At 40.5% G+C, this 21,884-nt stretch overlaps 1 protein-coding gene and 1 long non-coding RNA gene across 2 annotated transcripts; one reads left to right on the top strand and one right to left on the bottom strand.

The window, feature by feature from the left end:
* Positions 1-334: 334 nt before the first annotated feature.
* On the bottom strand, positions 335-12,527 carry dnaja (DnaJ heat shock protein family (Hsp40) member A). The gene is made up of 8 exons (XM_077211071.1): positions 12,032-12,527; positions 11,543-11,690; positions 8,373-8,547; positions 8,124-8,228; positions 7,784-8,011; positions 7,462-7,692; positions 7,162-7,262; positions 335-993 (listed from the first exon to the last, which is right to left on the bottom strand). The coding sequence occupies exons 2-8, from the start codon at positions 11,672-11,674 to the stop codon at positions 778-780; spliced, it is 1,188 nt and encodes a 395-aa protein (XP_077067186.1). The 5' UTR covers positions 11,675-11,690; positions 12,032-12,527; the 3' UTR covers positions 335-777.
* Positions 12,528-17,801: 5,274 nt separating this feature from the next.
* On the top strand, positions 17,802-19,472 carry LOC143720449 (uncharacterized). Its single transcript, XR_013196564.1, has 5 exons — positions 17,802-17,938; positions 18,032-18,158; positions 18,326-18,381; positions 18,934-18,998; positions 19,389-19,472. It is a non-coding gene; the product is annotated as an uncharacterized LOC143720449 (long non-coding RNA).
* The last annotated feature ends 2,412 nt before the right edge of the window (positions 19,473-21,884 follow it).

Here is a 21,884-nt window from a genome sequence, read left to right as displayed (position 1 = left end):
TGCTGCTCAAGAAAAAAATGTTGAAAACAGTTGTGCTGCTTAACAATTTGTGGAAACTGATACATTTTGAGGATTCTTTGATGAATAGAAAGTTCATGCTAAATAAATGTTCACATTTCTTTAAAGACACAAATCTTACTGACCCTAAACTTTTGATTGGTACATGTGTTGATTTTATACAGCACAAAATCAGCTAGAACGAAAAACTAAATGTTTCACCTTAGATTGTTATCTTCATCTAGAACTTTTTGCTTAAAGAAATGAAAAATATACCATTCCTAAATCGCTTAAATTCATTTGTGATTATGTATACACAAGTAAACAAAGGAGGAAATGTAATGAAATGTTTTATTTGTGAAAAATAGAACACTCAAGGGAAGAAACTTTTACAAGTTAAACAGTCACATTCTTAGAAAATGTACAAATACAGATTTTTTTTTGCACATCTAACAGATAAACATAAAAGTGAACATACACAGGATGAATAATTTACATGCAAAATATGAAGTTACTATTAAATCCTACATGGATGATATTTTTATTCAAAATAATTCCTTTGTTAATACTTATTTGTGGTGAATGTTGCAAAACATTCCTGGTTCCTCATCAGACGCTTCAGAATTCAAATGGTGACAAGAAAATGGTCCATTTTGTAAGGCCGTGGTAGGGAAAATCCTTGCTGTACGCATTGAACTAAATTTAACCACCCTAATATTCAGTGTAGACTTGCAGTTATATTTCAAGAAGTACTGCACAAATGTTTCTGATCTATGACATTTATTGAGTCTGGCATTGGACGCCACTATGTCTGGGGCCTTCATCTTCATCGTAGGCTTCACTGCTGTAGTTTCTCTTTTGTCTTTCATAATCTACTTCACAGAGGTCAACCTCTTCCATATCATCTGTCATCATGATGTGATCTCTGTCGGGAAGCAACCGCTCCAGGTCAGGCAGCATATGCTCAGGTAGCCAGTGTTTATCTGGGAATTCAATCTGAGGGAACATAAATGTTTCTGTGAGATGTGACCATCCCAACACAAGATAAAGATAGCCATTGTTTGAAAGAAAGGAGAAAAAATTATATATATATATATAGACACACACACACATTATCTCACAAAAGTGAGAACACCCCTCACATTTCAGCAAACGTTTTAGTATATCTTCTTAAGGGACAATACTATAGAAATTAAACTTGGATATATTTTAGAGTGGTCATTGTGCTGCTTGTATAGCAGTTTATATTTACTGTCCTCTGAAAATAACTCAACATACAGCCATTATTGTCAAAATAGCTGGCAACAAAGGTGAGTACGTCCTAAGTGAAAATGTCAAAACTATCCAAAGTGTCAATATTTTGTGTGAGCACCATTGTTATCAAGCATTGCCTTAATCCTCCAGGCCATGGAGTTCACCAGAGCTGCACAGGTTGTTGCAGGGATCCTCTTCCACTTCTCCATAAGGACATCTTGGAGCTGCTGGATGATAGACACTTGATGCTTCTCCACCTTCCGCTTGAGGATCACCACAGCTGCTCAATAGGGTTGAGGTTTGAAGACATACTTGGCCACTCCATCACCTTCACCTTCCTCAGCAAGGCAGTTGTCATCTTGGCGGTGTGTTTGGGGTCATTATCATGCCGTTCGGCCCAGTGTCTGAAGGGAGGGCATCATGTTCTGCTTCAGAATGTCACAGTACATGTTGGAATCTATGTTTCCCTCAATGAAGCGCAGCTCCCCAGTACCAGCAGCACTCGTACAGCCCCAGACTATGATGCTATCACCACCATGCTCGACTGTAGGCAAAACACACTGATCTTGGTATTCCTTACCAGGGCATCCCCACACATGCTAGACACCATCTGAGCCAAACAATAATCTTTATCTTAGTCTCATCAGGCCACAGGACAAGGTTCCAGTTATTCATGCTCTTGGAGCGGTTGCTTTCAGCAAATTGTTTGCGGGGTTTCTGTGAGCCAGCTTCAGAAGAGGCTTCCTTCTGGGATGACGGCTATGCAAACCGACTTGTTGCAGTGTGCGACGTACGGTCTGAGCACTGACAAGCTGACCTTCCGCTTCTGCATCCTCTAAAGCAATGCTGGCATGATCATGCGTCTGTTTTTTGAAGCCAGCTTCTGCACCTGACGCACAGTACGAGGACTCAACTTCTTTGATTGACCCTTGCGAGGCCTGTTCCAAGTGGAACCGTCTTGGAAAACCTCTTTATGACCCTGGCCACTGTACAGTAACTCCGTTTCAGCGTGTTACCAATCTTCTTATAGCCTAGGTCAACTTTGTGGAGAGCAACAATTCTAATTCTCAAATCCTTAGAGAGTTCTTTGCCTTGAGGTGCCATGTTGAACATCCAGTGGTCATTATGAGAGAATTGTACTCAAAGCACAAATTTTAACTGCTCTAATACAAGATACACACATTTGTATGGTCCCGTGAAGCAGACAAAAACATGAAAATGATGAATAGGACATGTGGCTTTTCATGGTTAAACGACGCACAGCTATTATCACTTAGGGTGTACTCACTTTTGTTGCCAGCTATTTTGACAATAATGGCTGTATGTTGAGTTATTTTCAGAGGACAGTAAATATAAACTGCTATACAAGCAGCACATTGACTACTCAAAAATATATCCAAGTTTCATTTCTATAATATTGTCCCTTGAGAAGATATACTAAACTGTTTGCTGAAATGTGAGGGGTGTTCTCACTTTCATGAGGTAGTATATATATATATATATATTCGGTATATATCGTTAAGACTTTCAATCATCTTCAGAACACAAATGAAGATATTTTTTAATGAAATCTGAGAGCTTTCTGTCCCTCCATTGACAGTCTACGCAACTACCACTTTAAAGCTTCAAAGTGTTCATAAACAGATCATAAAAATAATCCATATGAATTGAGCGGTTTAGTCCAAATTTTCTCGAATTATACTCGATCACTTTATATGATGAACAGATTGAATTTAGGCTTTTATTCACACATGAGTTGTGGTAAATGGAAGCCCAAGCATGTTTGCTTGGCGTGCAAGGACCAATGAGATTAATTTTCATGTTTTACACAGCATGTGTGAGCTTCCGCAAGAACCAATGAGGTTCATTCTTGTGTTACGCAGCACATTTGAGCTTTAAAGGGCATCTTGCAGGTTAGAGGACCCAACGAGTCAATCTATAGAAAAATAATGTAGGAACTAGATTTTCTTTAAAATATACTTATAAATACGCTACATTGGCTTCTGGAGTCGTTTTTGGGAGAACATTTTACTTCCGCATCTGAAAATGGGCATGACATAACGGGCGGGAGAGAGGTCTATTCAAACAACATGAAAACAATGGATCGCAATGACATTTCAGACGCTGAGGAAATTGTTCATACTTAACTTACTCGTATGACGGACCACAGCCATACAATAACGAGCCTGCTATGCTGCCAAGAGAGCAGGGACAGGCCAGGATTAATGTTAGACAGAACAACGGTCAGAGGAGACACACTGGGGTGCGTGTGAGGAGAACCAGTGGAGAACAGGCCAGGTGTCTTTGTGAGAGACCAGTGTTAGCTTATAGATATATACACGTTCGCTAACAATATACACTGTGCTCACAGTATTGTACAGATTATTACCATCGTATATCAGTTAATAGCAACTGTTCAGATCCGATTTGTGTGCACGAGCTCTTTGGCAATGACATTGCGTTGATGGAGGGGTTTGTCTTATTTAAATTGTATAACATGGAAATGTGTAGCTGATCAGGCGTATGTCATGCTCATTAATATCCGTCCAGACTAACGTTAAATTTAGCGGTTTCTCATCGAAAGACAGAGAGATATTTTTATTCCTGATACACGTTTTTGTTCCATAGGTGCATGTGCGGGAAATGCGAGGCGGTTCTTGCTTCAGCATCCCATGTTGAACTCCATCATATCGCCGGGATGATAATCCTCCTATCTAAAGTGAACGCTACACACAACCGCGTTTTTCGAAGCCGATGCGGAAGAGAAATCCCGTCTCTTCACCTGCACAAAAACACTGTTTTTTTGTTAGTAAACCTGGGGACTCGTCCTGACAGGCAGGAGTTTTTGCAACCTCCACAAACACAATAATTTACCATGACGATGATAAATTAAAATACAAAAACTACCGAAAACACTGACTCACGACCGCTCTTACTGAATACCAGTCTACTCTGCACTGAGCTGACGCAGAGCAAACACACAACTCCCTCGCGTGACGTAAAATGACGCGATGCTGAAAAAAAGCTGGAAAAAAAGAAACGCTCACTTTATCTACTAAATTGGTGCCTTTATGTCGTTTTAAAACATTTTAAATCCTGCAATAACTTTTCATATGGTATTTTCATACAAGGTTATGTATTAATTTTGATTTTTCTTTTACCTGCAAGATGCCCTTTAACATGAACCAATAAGGTTCATTCTCGTGTTACGCAACACGTTTGAGCTTCCTCAAGAACCAGTGAGGTTTGTTCTTGCGCGTCAAGCAAGTACAATTGACCCTTCGCTAAGCCACGCCTGAAAACCGCCACTGGCCAATCGTGTCTCAGCAACTGTAAATAGGCGCGGGACGTCTGGCAAGCTTTCGAGGGAGGGAAACATGCCGAAGCGTTGTGCGTATGGATTGTGCAAATCTGATACCCGGTATCCTAAAAGTTTGGAAGGGGGGAGGAATTTTTTTGCTTCCCGAAAATCTAAAAGCCAAGGGGAGAAATGATGGGCGTGGATCAAGCAGTGTGGGAGACCCCATTCACAACTAAATGTCGACAGGATTAACAAAACACCTATTGCTTGGAAATAATGACGGTTCTTTGTTCATAATGCATATATTTTAATGTAAAATAAGACGATTAATGACATGACGGAGGCTCACTGACAAATATATTTCAGTATTTTGTTAATCGACGACCTACTACCCCTGACTGAGTAACGTTAACTTTAACCCAATTCGATCGCGGCTCTCCCGGTGTTAGTGTTTATTTATGGATAAGCTGTTTGATTTATAATTATTAGATTATTTTCACATTTCACTTACCCTGCTTTGCACGAATATAGCTGTTCCTCAGTTTGTAGGTTTCCCATTTGAATGGTCAGCGTATGAGGCGGCTGCTGCTTGCTGGGACTATAGGCTTTAGCTTCAATTTTTATGAAATTATTCTCTAATCGGTTGCATATTATGTCGTGGATATATCCCCTCGAATGCATACTGCAGTTCTTTTTGTCTTGCTCTCTCAGATATTTCACATGCTTGCCAAAAATTACTAATTATCTCATTGGGAATGTCTGACACCGGTGGCATACACACTGTAATAGACGTGCCAGGCCAAAAGCCTAAATTCAATCTGTTCATGAGATAAAACTATTGAGTCTATTCAGAAAATTTGGACTAAACCGCTTGATTCATGTGGATTAGTTTTACAATCTGTGTATAAACCTTTTGAAATGACAGAGGTAGTTGAGAGGACTGTCAATAGAGGGACAATTCATTTAAAAAAAGATCTTCATTTGTGTTTCAAAGATGAGCACAGGTCTTGCATGTTTTGAACGACATGAGGCAGAGTAATTAATGGAAAATTATTTAAATTTTTCTGCGAACTAACTAACGAACGGACCACAATTTAACTAAAATGAGGGAAACAAATTAGTAAATCATGACCACAATTTACTAAAATGAGAGCCTTAAAGGGGTCATATAATGGAACATGCACTTTTTCAAGTTGATTGTACTGAAATGTGTGTTGGCAGTGCCTGTACACAACCATCATATAATGATAAAACATTATTTAAGTTTTTTTGTTTTAATCTCCTTATATGTTTTCCCCTGCCTCAAATTGAGCCGTTCGATTTTGTGACGTCACTAAATCGGACGCCCCTCCCACGATTGTTGATTGACAGCAGCGTTTCAACAGATCCCTGCCCTGAGCGAGCTGTCAGTCATCATAGTCCGTCACATAGGTCTGTCATTGTTGATACGCTGGAGCAGAATGGCGTCTAAGCGATTGGGCTGTTCTGTTCTTGGGTGTAATAACGATCACAGCAGTAATTTTGATGTTCATAAATCCGGACCGCTGAAGACACCATATGGGAAGACACATTGGCTGAGTTTTGTTTTCGAAGGGAATATTCCCCACGAGCAACGTCAATGCTTTCATGTTTGCTCGATTCGCAAATCTTTTCTCACCAGACTGCTTTATTAACGAAGGAAGTAACTTATAAAGCTGATTTTGATAAGAAGATGCTCCTGAAAAAATAATCGTTACCAACTATTCATGTCTCCCTGCTGAACCTCCAGAAAAAGTAAGTGTAAAATTGTATTAACCTTTATATTAATCTTTGCAAATCGCTTCACGATGAATGCGGCTAAGGTTTACACTCAGGGTACATACGGCATGTTTTCTAAGTACAACGTTCTCAATATAATTCATAATCGCACGTTTATAACTTAATGAACAACGCGTTATGGTTATTGTGTACATACGTATAACTTACATCAGCAAACACATAGCGTTCGTATATCTCACTAAGTTACTCTACCCTGCCAGTACACAAAGATAGATCAAAGTGACAATATAATAACCAGTCATTCAGAAACGTCATGTTCGAGCCTTAATTGTCGAACTTCTTCGGGCCGTCATCTTGTTCCGACTCCGGTTCAAACTGATACGGTTGAGATGTGTCCTCCTCAGAGACTCGCGCTGCCATTTTTTTCCTATACCCTCAACTGTTTTCAAGGAAACACTCCACAAGCTGTGTGGTCATAATGCTGTTATGAACGCCCGCAGAACACAGAGGCGGATGGCGTGCTGAAAACAGAGCTGTTTTTGACCAGGTAAAATTAGGGTTTTCTTACAATACTAACGAAAATTTTTAATTAAAGTATATTACAAACTTTTCATTTAGACCCTAAAGTATCAAATTAACTTGTATGAAAATGGCATTATATGACCCCTTTAAATCTTAATTTGTGGCCACAATATATTTATTTTTGTCCGCATGTCGTGTTGGGCTCTATACTTTCACAAATGTTTTTCTCCATATTTGATTTATTTTTATTTGATTTATTTTTTACAAAATATCAGAGAACATTTTTTCTTTTTTAAACTAAAAATTTATAACACAGGGCACCAACTTACCTCAAACTTTATGATGAGAAGACCTTTCTCACAAGGGTCTCTGTACAGAGGCATGCCCTCGTTATGAATACATTTTAGTTCATTAGGTTTTATTACCTGACCTAAAACAAAGACAATAAAAATCCAAACTGAATCAAAATTAAACTAATTAATTAAAACATGTATGTACTAAATATTAATTGAAATATTCACACAAATGAATAGTTTGTGGGAATGTATTTAATTAATTAAAATGTTTTATTCAATAAATATTACTTTAAAAAATTAAATTTTACACACAATTAAATATATAGTAAATACCTGGAGATGAATTGATGAGCAGTGATCTGTTATCTAATGTGCGGATTGTTTTTTTAAATCCACAGAGTGCCTCCACCAGCTTGATCTTCATCTTCATGGTGAGGTTTTCATCTTGCCTTTGGAAGACAGGGTGTTCTTTCAAATCCAGTATGATTAAAACATCACCAGGCTCCAGTCCAGGCTCTTGATCTCCTTCTCCATGGAATGTGATTTTCTGGCCATCCTTCATACCTGTGACAAAGACCATTATTCGTACACATCTGTTACGCTTGCTCCAAATAATTGAAGAAGGAGGTTTCTAAGACAGGTTTCTGTTGTATACCTTTGTCAATGTGAACTTCAAGAATCTTCTTCTTGCGCTCTACTTTGTGTCCATTGCAGTTTTTGCAGCGGTCCTTGGAGTTGAACTTCTCTCCTTGTCCTTGGCAATCTGAGCACATGCTCTGAATCTGCTGTATCATTCCGGGTCCAATCTGTTGCACCTGGACCTGAACCCCTCTTCCTTTGCAAGTTGAGCATTTTTCAATTGTGCCTTTTTTGCCTCCATAACCTGCAACCATTCACATCTTAAATCGAGAAATCAACATTGGGTCTTTAAGAATAATATTAATATAACAAGTTTACCAATAAAGGTGCACAAATTAAATAATAACCCTTCTTACCGTCACATTTCTCACATATCACATTCTTCTGAAGACCAAGTTTCCTCGTGGAGCCATTGTACAATTCCTCCAGTGTGACCCCAAGTTGGTGAACCACATTTTTACCTGAATAAAGGAAAATAACAACATACAAGTTATGAATGGATATTACTAAACTTAAACTTTGAAGAACATAAAATGTATGCAAGACCCTCCAAACCTTTTTGTTTAGACTTTAAATGGGGGGACATAAGTGCACATATGTCTCACCTCTCCTTTCTCTCTCCATTCTGCCTCCACCACCAAAGAACATGTTGAAAATATCCATGGGAGATTCTCCTCCTGCCATGCCTCCCTCCTTGATGGCTTGTTCACCACCTTGGTCATACAAATTCCGCTTTTTGGGATCTGACAGCACCTCATAGGCTTGTGATATGAGTTTGAACTGGAGCATAGAAAAGATCCTAATATTACAAATTTTGTAATGCATAAACAGGATGATGCATAAACAATAATACATAAACACATCCCAGGAAAAAAACTTCTCATCCTTGATCAGTGTCCATGCTGCATTTAACAGATCAAATGAGTTCCAGAAACCCTGAATGCCTTAGTGCCCATACAAAATAACTTTTTTTGGTGACACTTTAGTTTGGGGTCCAATTCTCACCTTTAACTAGTTGCATGCATGCATGCATATTACTAGGATATTGGCTGTTTATTGGTACATATTAATGCCTTATTCTAATTGACCATATTCTACATCCCTTAAGGGTTAGTTCACAGAAAAAAATAATTCTGTCATTAATTACTATCATTACATATCGTTCCCAAACCCGTAAGACCTTTGCTCACCTTCTGAACACAAATTAAGATATTTTTGATGAAATCCAAGAGCTCTCTGATCCCTCCATAGACAGCAATTTAATTACCACTTTCAAGGCCCAGAAAGACGTTTAAAATAGTTCATGTGACTCCAGTGGTTCAACCTCAATGTTATGAAGCGACGAGAAAACTTTTTGTGCGTAAAAACATGTCAGAATGCTATGTCAGAATGCCGGCTCATTATTGGCCCGCTCCTGAGTCAGCAGCACACGCATGTGTCATGGTGCTCACGTGACCAGCGTCTGCCAATAGTGAGGTGGCTGAAGCGCTGCACTGTTTACTACGTGAATAGCGTAGGAGACTGACAGGGAAGAGAAGACATTTTTGAATAAAGTCTATTTTTCTTCACACAAAAAGTATTCTCATCGCTTTATAACATTAAAGGCCTGTGCACACCGGGAATATTATTGCATACACTTATTGCCAACATTTAACGCCTCGTGACTAAACAAAGGATGCCAATGTGAGTGTGCACACCGATGCGCAAAACGGCAGGCGTAAAAGTAAAAAAAAAAAAGTAATTATTGTTTTGACGTGCCGCGTTAAAAACTGGCTGACCAATGAGATTGCCACTTTTGTTCACGTGCCTGGAGCTGCTGAAGTTACAGTACTTGGTGGCGCACAATACGGTCTTGCCGAGCACACATTGATAGAAGAAGACGACGAAGAGGAAGTAAATTGATGAAGAAGAAGATTCAACGAGGCAAGATGAATTTAGAGCTGCTGGTCTCTTTGGTGTCTGACCACAAAGAACTTTATGACAAACAGCGACTACAAAAAGAAATGGTTTTGGCTAGCACGTAAATACTGGCTCTCTTCTTCTGTGTGTCAAGCGAGTGTCAGAAGCGCAAAGTTGCACAGCGCCACCTTGTATACCAGGCTATTTCTGCTTTTCAGTGAGGGCTGTTTAGTGTCAGGGAGTGAATTTGCACGTTCCCTCGGTGCATCGCCAGTGAAAATTACTTGGGTATGAACACAAAGACTGGCCTTCGTTCATCTTCGGAACACAAATTAAGATATTTTTGATTAAATCTGAGAGCTGGATCACTCCTCCATAGGCTTCTAAGGGATTGAAACTTGCCGGCCCCGAAAAGTTATTAAAGACATCGTTAAAATAGTCCAAGTGGCTAAATCTTAAGTTTATCAAGATACGAGAATACTTTTTGTGCGCAAAAAAAAAAAAAAAATAATGACTTTATTTCAACTATTAATTTCCTTCTCTGTGGGCCTCAAGTCAGTTCACTAGTATAATAGCATAAACTTCTGTTGTTGTACGTCACACACATCACACACATGACCAGCGTCGGCCAATAGTGAGCCTACATGTGACGTACAACACAGAAGCGCTACGCTCATAGATTGTGCGTCATGATTGTGAGGAGAAAGTGAAGGTGGGAGAGCACGGCAGAGAGCGAGAGACCTTGCATGTGTGCCTCATGAAAGCTAGTCTCTCCCCCCCCCCCATGACCAAACTGGAACACACTGGTCTCATCGCATCCACTTGTCAGAGAAAGTGTTAACAGCAGTATGAACTGATACCAATATCTATGGGTAGTTAGCTAACCTACCTACTAGTTCACTTTGTTATTGTCTTTTTATTCTATTTAAATATCTAAACATTAGTGTGAAGAAGAAAAATTAAAAAACTTTTAGATATCAATCTGCATATGCGAGGGACATTGGTAATGCTCATTTTTGCTCGCTCCTTTTAAGTTATCTTTAGTTAAACAGCTAATTTTTCACAAAGCACACACAAAAGACCTGAACCAGAAGCGATACGATCTGTTCTACAGAATACGGAAGTTAAGTTGCATATAACCCCTATTCATGATGGAATTTTAATTTTTCGGTGAACTAACCCTTTAATCCAACCCAATTCCTACCCAATACCTAAACATAAGCAGCAATTAGAAGTTTATTGAGGCAAAAGTTGTAGTTAATAGGGAGAATTGGGCCCCAATCTAAAGTGGGATCCTTTTTGTTTTTACACCTTTTTTCTTTCCCTTGGCCATTTTGTCCTGTCAGTTTTCTACATTCAACATTTGTGTGACAATTTTTCACAACTCTTGTTATGTTTGATTTCTTTTTTAGTCAGTTTTCTTTGGCTTTTTAACTTTTATTTAGCCTTTTTATTTGTTAGGCCTATTTCATTCATCCAATATTTTATTTGTGTTTATTTATTTTTGGAAATTGGTAGTTTGGTCTATTCCGTTCAAAATAACAACAAAATAAATATATAAATAAAACAACATCATAAAATAAAATGAAATAAAGCACCTATAAATCCACTTGGGTTTTATCGCCCGACTGTTCAGGGACCTGTTTGTTGTTGTTGTTTTTATTGTTTTTCTCCTTTATTCAAAACAAAAACAAAAATACAAAGCATTGACTATTTGCATCAATAAATGTGGATAGATCCCATAGCAATGCAATCCTTCGCCGACATGAGTGTTCGGGACACTTCCAGAAAGTTCCTCTCGTTTCTGTCGCTGTCATTTACAAGGCAACGTGAAACACTACACTGTATCTGCATTTGGCTCAGCACCTCCACTTACTTTCTCTCCTTCATTCGGGTTCTTATCCGGGTGATATTTCAACGCCAGTTTCCGATATGCCTTTTTAATCTCGTCCAGCGAGGCTTTGGGACTCACGCCGAGCAGGTCGTAGTAACCGGTTTCTCGAACCATCTTTGATAGGAATCAACTACAGCATAGAAAATAAAAAAAACATTCCTGCTCACTTCAAGAGTAGGCTGTGCAAGCTATGCGTATGACATTGTATTAAACTTTAAATTATGTTTAATCATGCCACGAGACATATGTTTGTTAAATTTAAAAAACAACAACATTAGAGCAGGTTTATTGAGTGGTCATCTAACGTTATAGGCTATCACTGTTACGTTAGTTCTTGAGAGAAAGCTAACGTGTCACACATAACATTCCTCAAAACTGTCCCATAAATTCGCGAATTAGTCTAGAGAACATTCAACTAAAGCCTCGCGCTTCTAGCTTTCTTATGAATGTTATAAGTTTTATAATACTCACACAAATAAAAGAAGAGGAAAGGCCGGTTAGCTATGTCGCCGGGTCCGTCTCTCTTTCTGTGACTGATGTTCTGCTGTGTGAACGCAGCGCGCGCTGTCGCTCTTATATAAACGTCGGCGCTCCAGAACATTCTCGAGCTCGCGCGCCGGAACCTTCGATGCGAAGAATAGATCATGGGATGGGTTGAAAGAAGGGCAGGCCGATTCCCATGCGATTTGAGTCGAGATTAATGTGTATGCATTTTATGCTGCCAAGTATAAATCTATGCTTCCAAGTATAAATACAACCACAAATGTTATGTAGCCTATAATGAATTTGAATGATGTTTAATAGGAGGATTTCAAACTGGCCTATATTAAAAAGTTAAACTGCTCAATTTAACTAGTCCGTAGCCGTGGCTTAAGTACAAATCCTAATTTACATTATAAATGATAGTTTAGCAGCATCCAAAATAGGCTACATAGCGAATATAGAAACATTTGAATTCGTGCTGAATGAGAGAGGTCAGCTACCTAGAGCCATATAGAGTGACCCAAGACGCTCACTTTGTGTGCTTTGGCGCCGTCATTCTAAACCCAAAGTCATTCTAAACCTGATTAGCATACCTTGAGATTTTGGAGGTCTGTTCTGTCGAACGCCCAGCAGAGGTCGCTATTTAACAATCTAAAATTTTCTGCCAGCTAATAAATGATTATGATGGGATTAAATGTTATGCCTAATTATTGATTTCTGTGCATTAACAACAATAGGAGTAACCATTTATTCTTTATTTAGATACTGTACATTTATTTATTTAAAGGATTTAAAAAGAAGTTTTATATATATATTAGTGGTGGGCATAGATTATTTTTTTAATCTAGATTAATCTCACTGTAATCTTAGAATTAATCTAGATTAAAATGGCTCATTTGAATTCTGCCGAAGGCATTCAGAATATATGTGCTACCCAAATGACTAAAAGTAAGTCTTTGAGAACGGGTTTCTCAAGCCGGGGTATTAGACCAGGGGCTCATCACCTGTTTCCAAAATGCATCACAAACTGCTTCAGAAAGCTGTTCTACTATGATAATTGGTGATGAAAATAAATCATGTTCAGTAAGATGAACTTGTGTTTACTAACTGTTTATTCAGTTAAACATGATTCAATTGACTATTAACAGTTACCTGTCTATATTTCAGCTCAGCTGAATTTTGGACAACAACAAAAAACTCTTAAAACAGGGGCGCAGTTTTGAAAAAGGAAGCATACTAGGCTTAATGGGGAATCATACTAAATACCAGAACTGTATTATATAATACTACTTTATTATAGAAGTAATAATACTTAACATTTATTTTATATATATGCACTGGTAGATGGAGGATTAGTGATGCCACAGGACTGTTCTGTGATGGAGCATCAGTGATGATGCAGGTCAGGAGTGCTGCAGGGACCATGGTGAGAATGAAAACAAAAGGTATGTTTCAAATAAGGCAGCAATAAAGTATTGTGCTAAATGTGTATTGTACTGCTGCTTTATATAAGGAATCATACTAAACTAAATATGAAATGTATATTATAAATAATAATTTAGGGAATCATTCTGCACTGAGGACCAATGATGAGAGGCTGTGGGTCAGTGATGTTGGCTGGATGCTGGTGGAGGAGCAGTCATGTTTGCTGGGTTCTGGTTAGTGGAGGATTAGTGTTGGCTGAGTGCTGGTAGGTGGCGGATTAGTGTTGGCTGGGTGCTGGACTGGATAGGTGGAGGATTAGTGTTGGCTGGGTGCTGGTAGGTGGAGAAGCAGTGGTGTTGGCTGGGTGCTGGACTGGTAGGTGGAGGATTAGTGTTGGCTGGGTGCTGGTAGGTAGAGAAGCAGTGATGTTGGCTGGGTGCTGGACTGGTAGGTGGAGGATTAGTGTTGGCTGGGTGCTGGACTGGTAGGTGGAGGATTAGTGTTGGCTGAGTGCTGGTAGGTGGCGGATTAGTGTTGGCTGGGTGCTGGACTGGTAGGTGGAGGATTAGTGTTGGCTGGGTGCTGGTAGGTGGAGAAGCAGTGATGTTGGCTGGGTGCTGGACTGGTAGGTGGAGGATTAGTGTTGGCTGGGTGCTGGTAGGTGGAGAAGCAGTGATGTTGGCTGGGTGCTGGACTGGTAGGTGGAGGATTAGTGTTGGCTGGGTGCTGGACTGGTAGGTGGAGAAGCAGTGATGTTGGCTGGGTGCTGGACTGGTAGGTGGAGGATTAGTGTTGGCTGAGTGCTGGTAGGTGGCGGATTAGTGTTGGCTGGGTGCTGGACTGGTAGGTGGAGGATAAGTGTTGGCTCGGTGGTGGTAGGTGGAGAAGCAGTGATGTTGGCTGGGTGCTGGACTGGTAGGTGGAGGATTAGTGTTGGCTGGGTGCTGGTAGGTGGAGAAGCAGTGATGTTGGCTGGGTGCTGGACTGGTAGGTGGAGGATTAGTGTTGGCTGGGTGCTGGTAGGTGGAGAAGCAGTGATGTTGGCTGGGTGCTGGACTGGTAGGTGGAGGATTAGTGTTGGCTGGGTGCTGGTAGGTGGAGAAGCAGTGATGTTGGCTGGGTGCTGGACTGGTAGGTGGAGGATTAGTGTTGGCTGGGTGCTGGACTGGTAGGTGGAGGATTAGTGTTGGCTGGGTGCTGGACTGGTAGGTGGAGGATTAGTGTTGGCTGGGTGCTGGACTGGTAGGTGGAGGATTAGTGTTGGCTGGGTGCTGGTAGGTGGAGGAGCAGTGATGTTGGCTGGGTGCTGGACTGGTAGGTGGATGATTAGTGTTGGCTGAGTGCTGGACTGGTAGGTGGAGGATTAGTGTTGGCTGGGTGCTGGACTGGTAGGTGGAGGATTAGTGTTGGCTGGGTGCTGGACTGGTAGGTGGAGAAGCAGTGATGTTGGCTGGGTGCTGGACTGGTAGGTGGAGGATTAGTGTTGGCTGAGTGCTGGTAGGTGGCGGATTAGTGTTGGCTGGGTGCTGGACTGGTAGGTGGAGGATAAGTGTTGGCTCGGTGCTGGTAGGTGGAGAAGCAGTGATGTTGGCTGGGTGCTGGACTGGTAGGTGGAGGATTAGTGTTGGCTGGGTGCTGGTAGGTGGAGAAGCAGTGATGTTGGCTGGGTGCTGGACTGGTAGGTGGAGGATTAGTGTTGGCTGGGTGCTGGACTGGTAGGTGGAGGATTAGTGTTGGCTGGGTGCTGGTAGGTGGAGAAGCAGTGATGTTGGCTGGGTGCTGGACTGGTAGGTGGAGGATTAGTGTTGGCTGGGTGCTGGTAGGTGGAGAAGCAGTGATGTTGGCTGGGTGCTGGACTGGTAGGTGGAGGATTAGTGTTGGCTGGGTGCTGGTAGGTGGAGAAGCAGTGATGTTGGCTGGGTGCTGGACTGGTAGGTGGAGGATTAGTGTTGGCTGGGTGCTGGACTGGTAGGTGGAGGATTAGTGTTGGCTGGGTGCTGGTAGGTGGAGGAGCAGTGATGTTGGCTGGGTGCTGGACTGGTAGGTGGAGGATTAGTGTTGGCTGGGTGCTGGACTGGTAGGTGGAGGATTAGTGTTGGCTGGGTGCTGGTAGGTGGAGAAGCAGTGATGTTGGCTGGGTGCTGGACTGGTAGGTGGAGGATTAGTGTTGGCTGGGTGCTGGTAGGTGGAGAAGCAGTGATGTTGGCTGGGTGCTGGACTGGTAGGTGGAGGATTAGTGTTGGCTGGGTGCTGGTAGGTGGAGAAGCAGTGATGTTGGCTGGGTGCTGGACTGGTAGGTGGAGGATTAGTGTTGGCTGGGTGCTTGACTGGTAGGTGGAGGATTAGTGTTGGCTGGGTGCTGGTAGGTGGAGGAGCAGTGATGTTGGCTGGGTGCTGGACTGGTAGGTGGAGGATTAGTGTTGGCTGGGTGCTGGACTGGTAGGTGGATGATTAGTGTTGGCTGGGTGCTGGACTGGTAGGTGGAGGATTAGTGTTGGCTGGGTGCTGGTAGGTGGAGGAGCAGTGATGTTGGCTGGGTGCTGGACTGGTAGGTGGAGGATTAGTGTTGGCTGGGTGCTGGACTGGTAGGTGGATGATTAGTGTTGGCTGGGTGCTGGACTGGTAGGTGGAGGATTAGTGTTGGCTGGGTGCTGGTAGGTGGAGGAGCAGTGATGTTGGCTGGGTGCTGGACTGGTAGGTGGATGATTAGTGTTGGCTGAGTGCTGGTAGGTGTAGGAGCTGTTTGCTGGTTGTTGGATGTAGAAGCTTGGCTACTGTTGGTCCTTTTCATCTTTTTAGATTGGCTCTTGCTTCCAAGATGTCCATCGTTTAAGTGTTGTTTTTTTTCTGTCATTTCGTATTTTTTTAGCCTCAATCCTCAACCTCAGCCGTATAAATCTTTTGGAGATTTTTTCTTCTACTCCACAGCATGATGGACGGCTGCTGGAGAGTGACTGAGCTTCTTTCTCCAAGACATCCATTGCATTGGGGAGCTCCATGAGGTAGGAACTAGTTTTGGTCCTAAATAGTTTCTCAATTTGTTGGGTGAAGTTATAGGCTTCTTGGGAGGGACGACAAAGAGCACCTGCCTTGAACTCTTTTAAGTTTACTAAGATGCTGTTATCTCTAGCAGGATTGTCATCAGTGTGCCGTATTGCAGTTTTGCATTTTCCACAGATGCTGGCAAATCTGATTAATTTGTGAACAATGTAGCCTGCAAGATGGAAGAGAATACATTTCTCAGTTTTGGCGAGGTCGGGTGCTGTTCTGTTCTCCACGATCAGCTGTTCTACTCTGACAGATGGAGTGACATTTTGTTTCACTGTGTCCAGGAAGTCTGCCAAAAAGCTACTGTCATCTTCCTGGTAGCTCCCAGACCTGATGGTGGTGAAGAACTGCCCTACTGATATAATTCTCAGTGCATGATGGAATTCCACTGGAGTTGGTATGGGATTTTTAGACCTCACACAGCTGAATGTATTTTCAAGGCAGTCTTGTGTGAACCTTGAAGTTAACACAAACCTGTGTCCTCGTGTCAGCATCTCTTCCTGAATGCCCAAAACTGATTTTGTTGCCATTATCACCCCTTTTTGAACAGGCTTACATACTCCCTTATGACCAATCTTCATCCCATGGAACAGATGGATGATATCCTGTAGGAGAATGATGGCCTTTTCATACTCCTCTATCTTGACCCTGCTCAGTGCTGTAATTGGATGGCGAGATGACATTAGATCAAACCAGTGATCCACTTGCTCCAGGTAGGAGTCAGGTAGTCAGGTAGGAGAGAGGGCGGTTTTCTTGCTGCACCATATACTTCAGCCCAGCACTTGTTGCCTTACTAAAAACATTAAACGCAGTACCAACCTTCATTTTTTCAAAGTGGCTTGGCTCTATGGCTGCAGCTGATAGATGGGGACTTTTAATGCCATTCCTTCTTGAAAGGACAATAAGTCCTTAATAGGGACCACTGAAACCTCGTTGGAAGGTAGGTTCTCTTTGTTAACCACATTCTCTGGAATTGTTAACACCTGTCCACGGACAAGGGCACTTTTTAGATTTTTTACCAGATGTGGGACATCAGGCATGAAATAGAGATTCCTATCTGGTCTTGTTGGATGTGGCACAGATGTTTTGGTGTGGTCGACCCCAAAGGATTTCCACATGGCCTGGTTAGGGCTACCCATATCGGTGGTGACAGCAAGCACATGTAGCCGTATGGATGCTGCCTTCTCTGTTATTTCGGTAATTATTGGCTTGTACTCTGCTCCATTCGTAGAATTACCACTGTAATGATATGCCACTACTTGTTTCCACCGAGTGTTTTTTCCAGCCAACATAAACACACAAGCATGTGTTGCTACTCCTGTGTGACCTGGCAAAGTGACATCACTTGCCTGTGAGCATGTGCAGCTCCACACTTGGAGTGATTGCCATTTCATCCAAGGACAGCACACACTCCCTTTCAAGGTCTGCCAATCCATCTCCCTTCAGTTTTAAAAAATCAAATACCTCTGTCAACACACCAGGCTCAAATTTGACACATTCCATCCTTCTTTGCAGGGTTCTGATTGCTGGCAAGGGAATCTGCAATTCCTGTATAGGGGTCTTGTAACCAGTTGGACCGGCTGCAAAGCGAATTTTTAATGGCTTCTTAATTGTGTCATTACTCCATTTCATCCCTTTTGTGGTTCGTCTTCCTAATGCCATAATTTGGTCTTTTGATAAAATTTGTTTTAAATTTTTGTCCCTAATTTTAATTGTGTTCTTGAGAGCTGCATTTTCCTTCTTTATTTTTCTTAGTGCTGCCTTTGCATCTTTTTATATTTTTTCTTGTCTCTTTAATTTTTTTAATAGACCCAGGTAACTGGCTGATGGCTCACTGGTATGCTGACTGGCTGCTGGCTGACTGGGTAGTGTCACCTGTCCCCGTCTCTCCTCTCTAGCCATGTCCTCTATTTCTTCACTGTCACTTTCCCTTCTCTGAGTGTCCTCATCCTTTTTTTCATCAGCCTTTGAAACTGATAGAGGCAGAATACATGGTATTGCTAATTTTTAGTATTGAAAATATCTCATAACTTCAAAATTAGAAATATTACTTCAACTAGTACGAGTTTGTACTTATTATATATGTGTCACCTGTAATACTATAGCTGTGATCTATAGCTGCTGGCTGACTGGGTAGTGTCACCTGTCCCTGTCTCTCCTCTCTAGCCATGTCCTCTATTTCTTCACTGTCACTTTCCCTTCTCTGAGTGTCCTCATCCTTTTTTTCCTCAACCTTTGAAACTGATAGAGGCAGAATACATGGTATTGCTAATTTTAAGTATTGAAAATATCACATAACTTCAAAATTAGAAATATTACTTCAACTAGTATGAGTTTGTACTTAATATATATATATATATATGTGTCACCTGTAATACTATAGCTGTGATCAGCAGCGATGTGCTGTATGTTTACAGGTCTAGGGGTGCATCGTGGTGCAGGGGCCCTCCTCTTTTTGACCACAGGATGATGCACAAAGATGGTGGAAATAGCATCTGGTCTTAGCCTAGCCAAATTTGTTTGCCTCAAAATGTGCCTGCAGAGTGATTTGAGTTTAGTTTCCACACACAACTTTGTCTACCCATATACTGTACATATCGCATGATGGTTAAAGGCACAGTTATAGGTAACACTGATGACTCCCTGCAATGTGACTGCACCCTTACAACGAGATTTAGCTCCCTGGGTTTTGCAAGGCTTTGCTTGGTGCTTATTTTTAGTAAAAAAAAATTCCCATTGGGGTATTTCCATATGAAAAAGTGCAAATAAATGTATAATTACCTCACACATTTTTTGTTGTCGTAATTTTTATTTATATTTAGATTGCTCCTGCTGACTTGAGCCAACTTTTTTTTTCTCCTCTCCATGTCAGTGGGGAAGCCATACATTCGCACACCTTTCTCTGAGCGATTGGAGCATCCCCATGCAGCACAGCAAACCATGCTGAAGACTATGCGACCACATGAAAGAAAGGACACATACAAAATGCTTGGCATGCTATTTAATTTATTAGAAATGTATTCATGAATTGCTGTAAATAGTTATTGCATTTATTTGAATAAAAATACAAAAAAAGTAATATCGTAATATATTATTACAATTTAAAATAACTGTTTTCTATTTTAATGTATTTTAAAATGTAATTTACTCCTGTGATGCCAAGCTGAATTTTCAGCCTCATTACTTTTGAACGGCAGTTTATATACGAGTATGCTTAAGTTGTTTTAAAGCTGAATATATTGTGTATATGAATAAGTATTGTAAGAATTATACATTAGATATACAATATTTATAATACATAAATAATTATATTACTATATATATATATATATATATATATATATATATATATATATATAGAATTGTAAACAATAAGCTTCATTTCACTAAATTTTACATTTACGTAACTGCTGCTAATAGTTCATTGACCCATTGTGTGGTGGGAGCTGGAAATCACCTGTCACCAGCCTGTCTCTGTACTATCTGAAAAGTCATAAATATGTCCGTTACCATGAGATTAGTGAAAACAATGAACATGAGGTAACATAAAAAGGCAGCAGAAACCCTAAGTTAGCCTGAAATAAGTTGAGGCAAATAACGGTACACTGAAAACCCTAGCAAACACTAATCCTCAAATATTAGCTGATTTGATCTTTTAAAAAAACAACATCGCTGTAACAACATACTCATGCTACACATGTCGGTGTGTTACATAAATATATAAAATAAATGCATTTATTGGCTACTAATTACCAGAAATCGTAGTTCTGTCACTCTACTCTAACAGTTTGAAATGCCCGCCAAAGCACTTCCTGGAACTATCTGAAGTCTACATGAATCACGTGACGATCAAGCATTTAGAACTTCCGTTGTCACAACTCTCTACCAATCCCTCAAGGCAGTGCTATTAGCCCGATTCTGTTTAATATTATGATAAATGAAATTTTTATGAACGTTGGTAAAGACATTGGATCATCACTATATGCAGATGATGGGGCTATATGGAAAAGGGGGAAAAATATTAAACATGTGACAAATAGTATACAGAATGCTATATTGAATATTGAAAGATGGTCGTATGAATGGGGATTTAAAATGTCAATTGAAAAGTCATGCTTCATGCTTTTTACTAGAAAGAAAAGGACAGATACGGTACAACTGAAATTATATGGTCAAAGAATGGAAAGGGTAACAAAGTTCAAATACTTAGGGCTATGGTTTGATGAGAAATGTACATGGAGGAATCATATTAATCAGATTGAAACTAAATGCAAAAAAGTAATAAATCTAATGAGATCAATTACTGGATATGAATGGGGAGCAGACAAAATATCACTTATGGATATTTATAGGGCATTAATACGGTCGTGTATAGATTATGGGTGTATGGTATATGGAGCAGCAGCTAAAAGTATTTTGGAAAAACTTGATAAAATTCAGTTCAGAGCCTTAAGAATCAGTATTGGTGTAGTTAAAACAACATCTACTAAATGCTGGTAGAAGCTGGTGAGTTACCTCTTTATTTAAGACGTTCAAAGTTATCTTTAGCATATTGGGTAAAGCTAAAAGGATCTGGAGAGGAACAACCCGCTGTAAAGGTGTTAAGTGATTGCTGGGAGTATACACAACAAAGAAAATGTAAAGGATTTGGTTGGAATATTTCTACAGTAGCTGAGGAATATGGACTAAACAGGGTAGAGTATGGACCAAATACTGTATGGGGTAATGTTCCTCCATGGATATTCCCAGTGATCAAGGTTGACTTTCATCTTAGAACTGAAGAGAACATGGGCTGAAAGGGAAGTGGATAATATTGGATGTTTGGTTCATAAATATGTGGGAATTAATTATTATAATTACATGACAATATTTACTGACGGATCTAAAGACCCAAGGAGTGAGCATGTAGGAGTAGGAGTATATATTCCACAGTTTAATGTTGTGATATGCAAAAGAATTAATGATGGAGTATCTGTATTTACAGCTGAAATTACTGCTATAATCCTAGGATTACAATGGATAGAAGAGGTGAGGCCGGAGAGAGTTGTAATTTGCTCAGACTCTGCTGCAGCTCTTAGTAGCTTAAACTCAAAAGAAACCTCTAGAGATGATTTATTGTTGGAAATATTTACAACATTGTTAAGAATACAAAGAGTTGGAACAGATGTACAGTTTTGTTGGGTTCCTGCTCATGCTGGTGTAGAGGGAAATGAGAAGGCAGATGAGATTGCAAAGAGAGCGTTGAATTTAAATAATGAAATTATGAAAGTTCCATTTGGAAAAGGTGAGGCCAAATCATTAATTAATAAGGTAGTGAGGGATTTGTGGCAGAAGAAGTGGGACTCAGATAACAAAGGTAGACACTATT

Source organism: Siphateles boraxobius, unplaced genomic scaffold (assembly GCF_051911475.1).
Source record: "Siphateles boraxobius isolate OS27281-9 unplaced genomic scaffold, OSU_SipBor_1 65, whole genome shotgun sequence".
NCBI lineage: Eukaryota > Metazoa > Chordata > Actinopteri > Cypriniformes > Leuciscidae > Siphateles > Siphateles boraxobius.
The sequence above is the reverse complement of the archived record's forward strand: the minus strand, read 5'-3'. Positions and strand labels throughout refer to the sequence as shown.

Bases quoted from the DNA above. Each gene is read 5' to 3' on its own strand.
- dnaja (XM_077211071.1), bottom strand. From the start codon at position 11,674: ATGGTTCGAGAAACCGGTTACTACGACCTGCTCGGCGTGAGTCCCAAA. The intron at 8,229-8,372 runs GTGAGACATATG...TCCTTTATTCAG, and splicing joins AATGGAGAGAGAAAGGAGAG to GTAAAAATGTGGTTCACCAA. The intron at 8,012-8,123 runs GTAAGAAGGGTT...GAATGGTTGCAG, and splicing joins GATATGTGAGAAATGTGACG to GTTATGGAGGCAAAAAAGGC.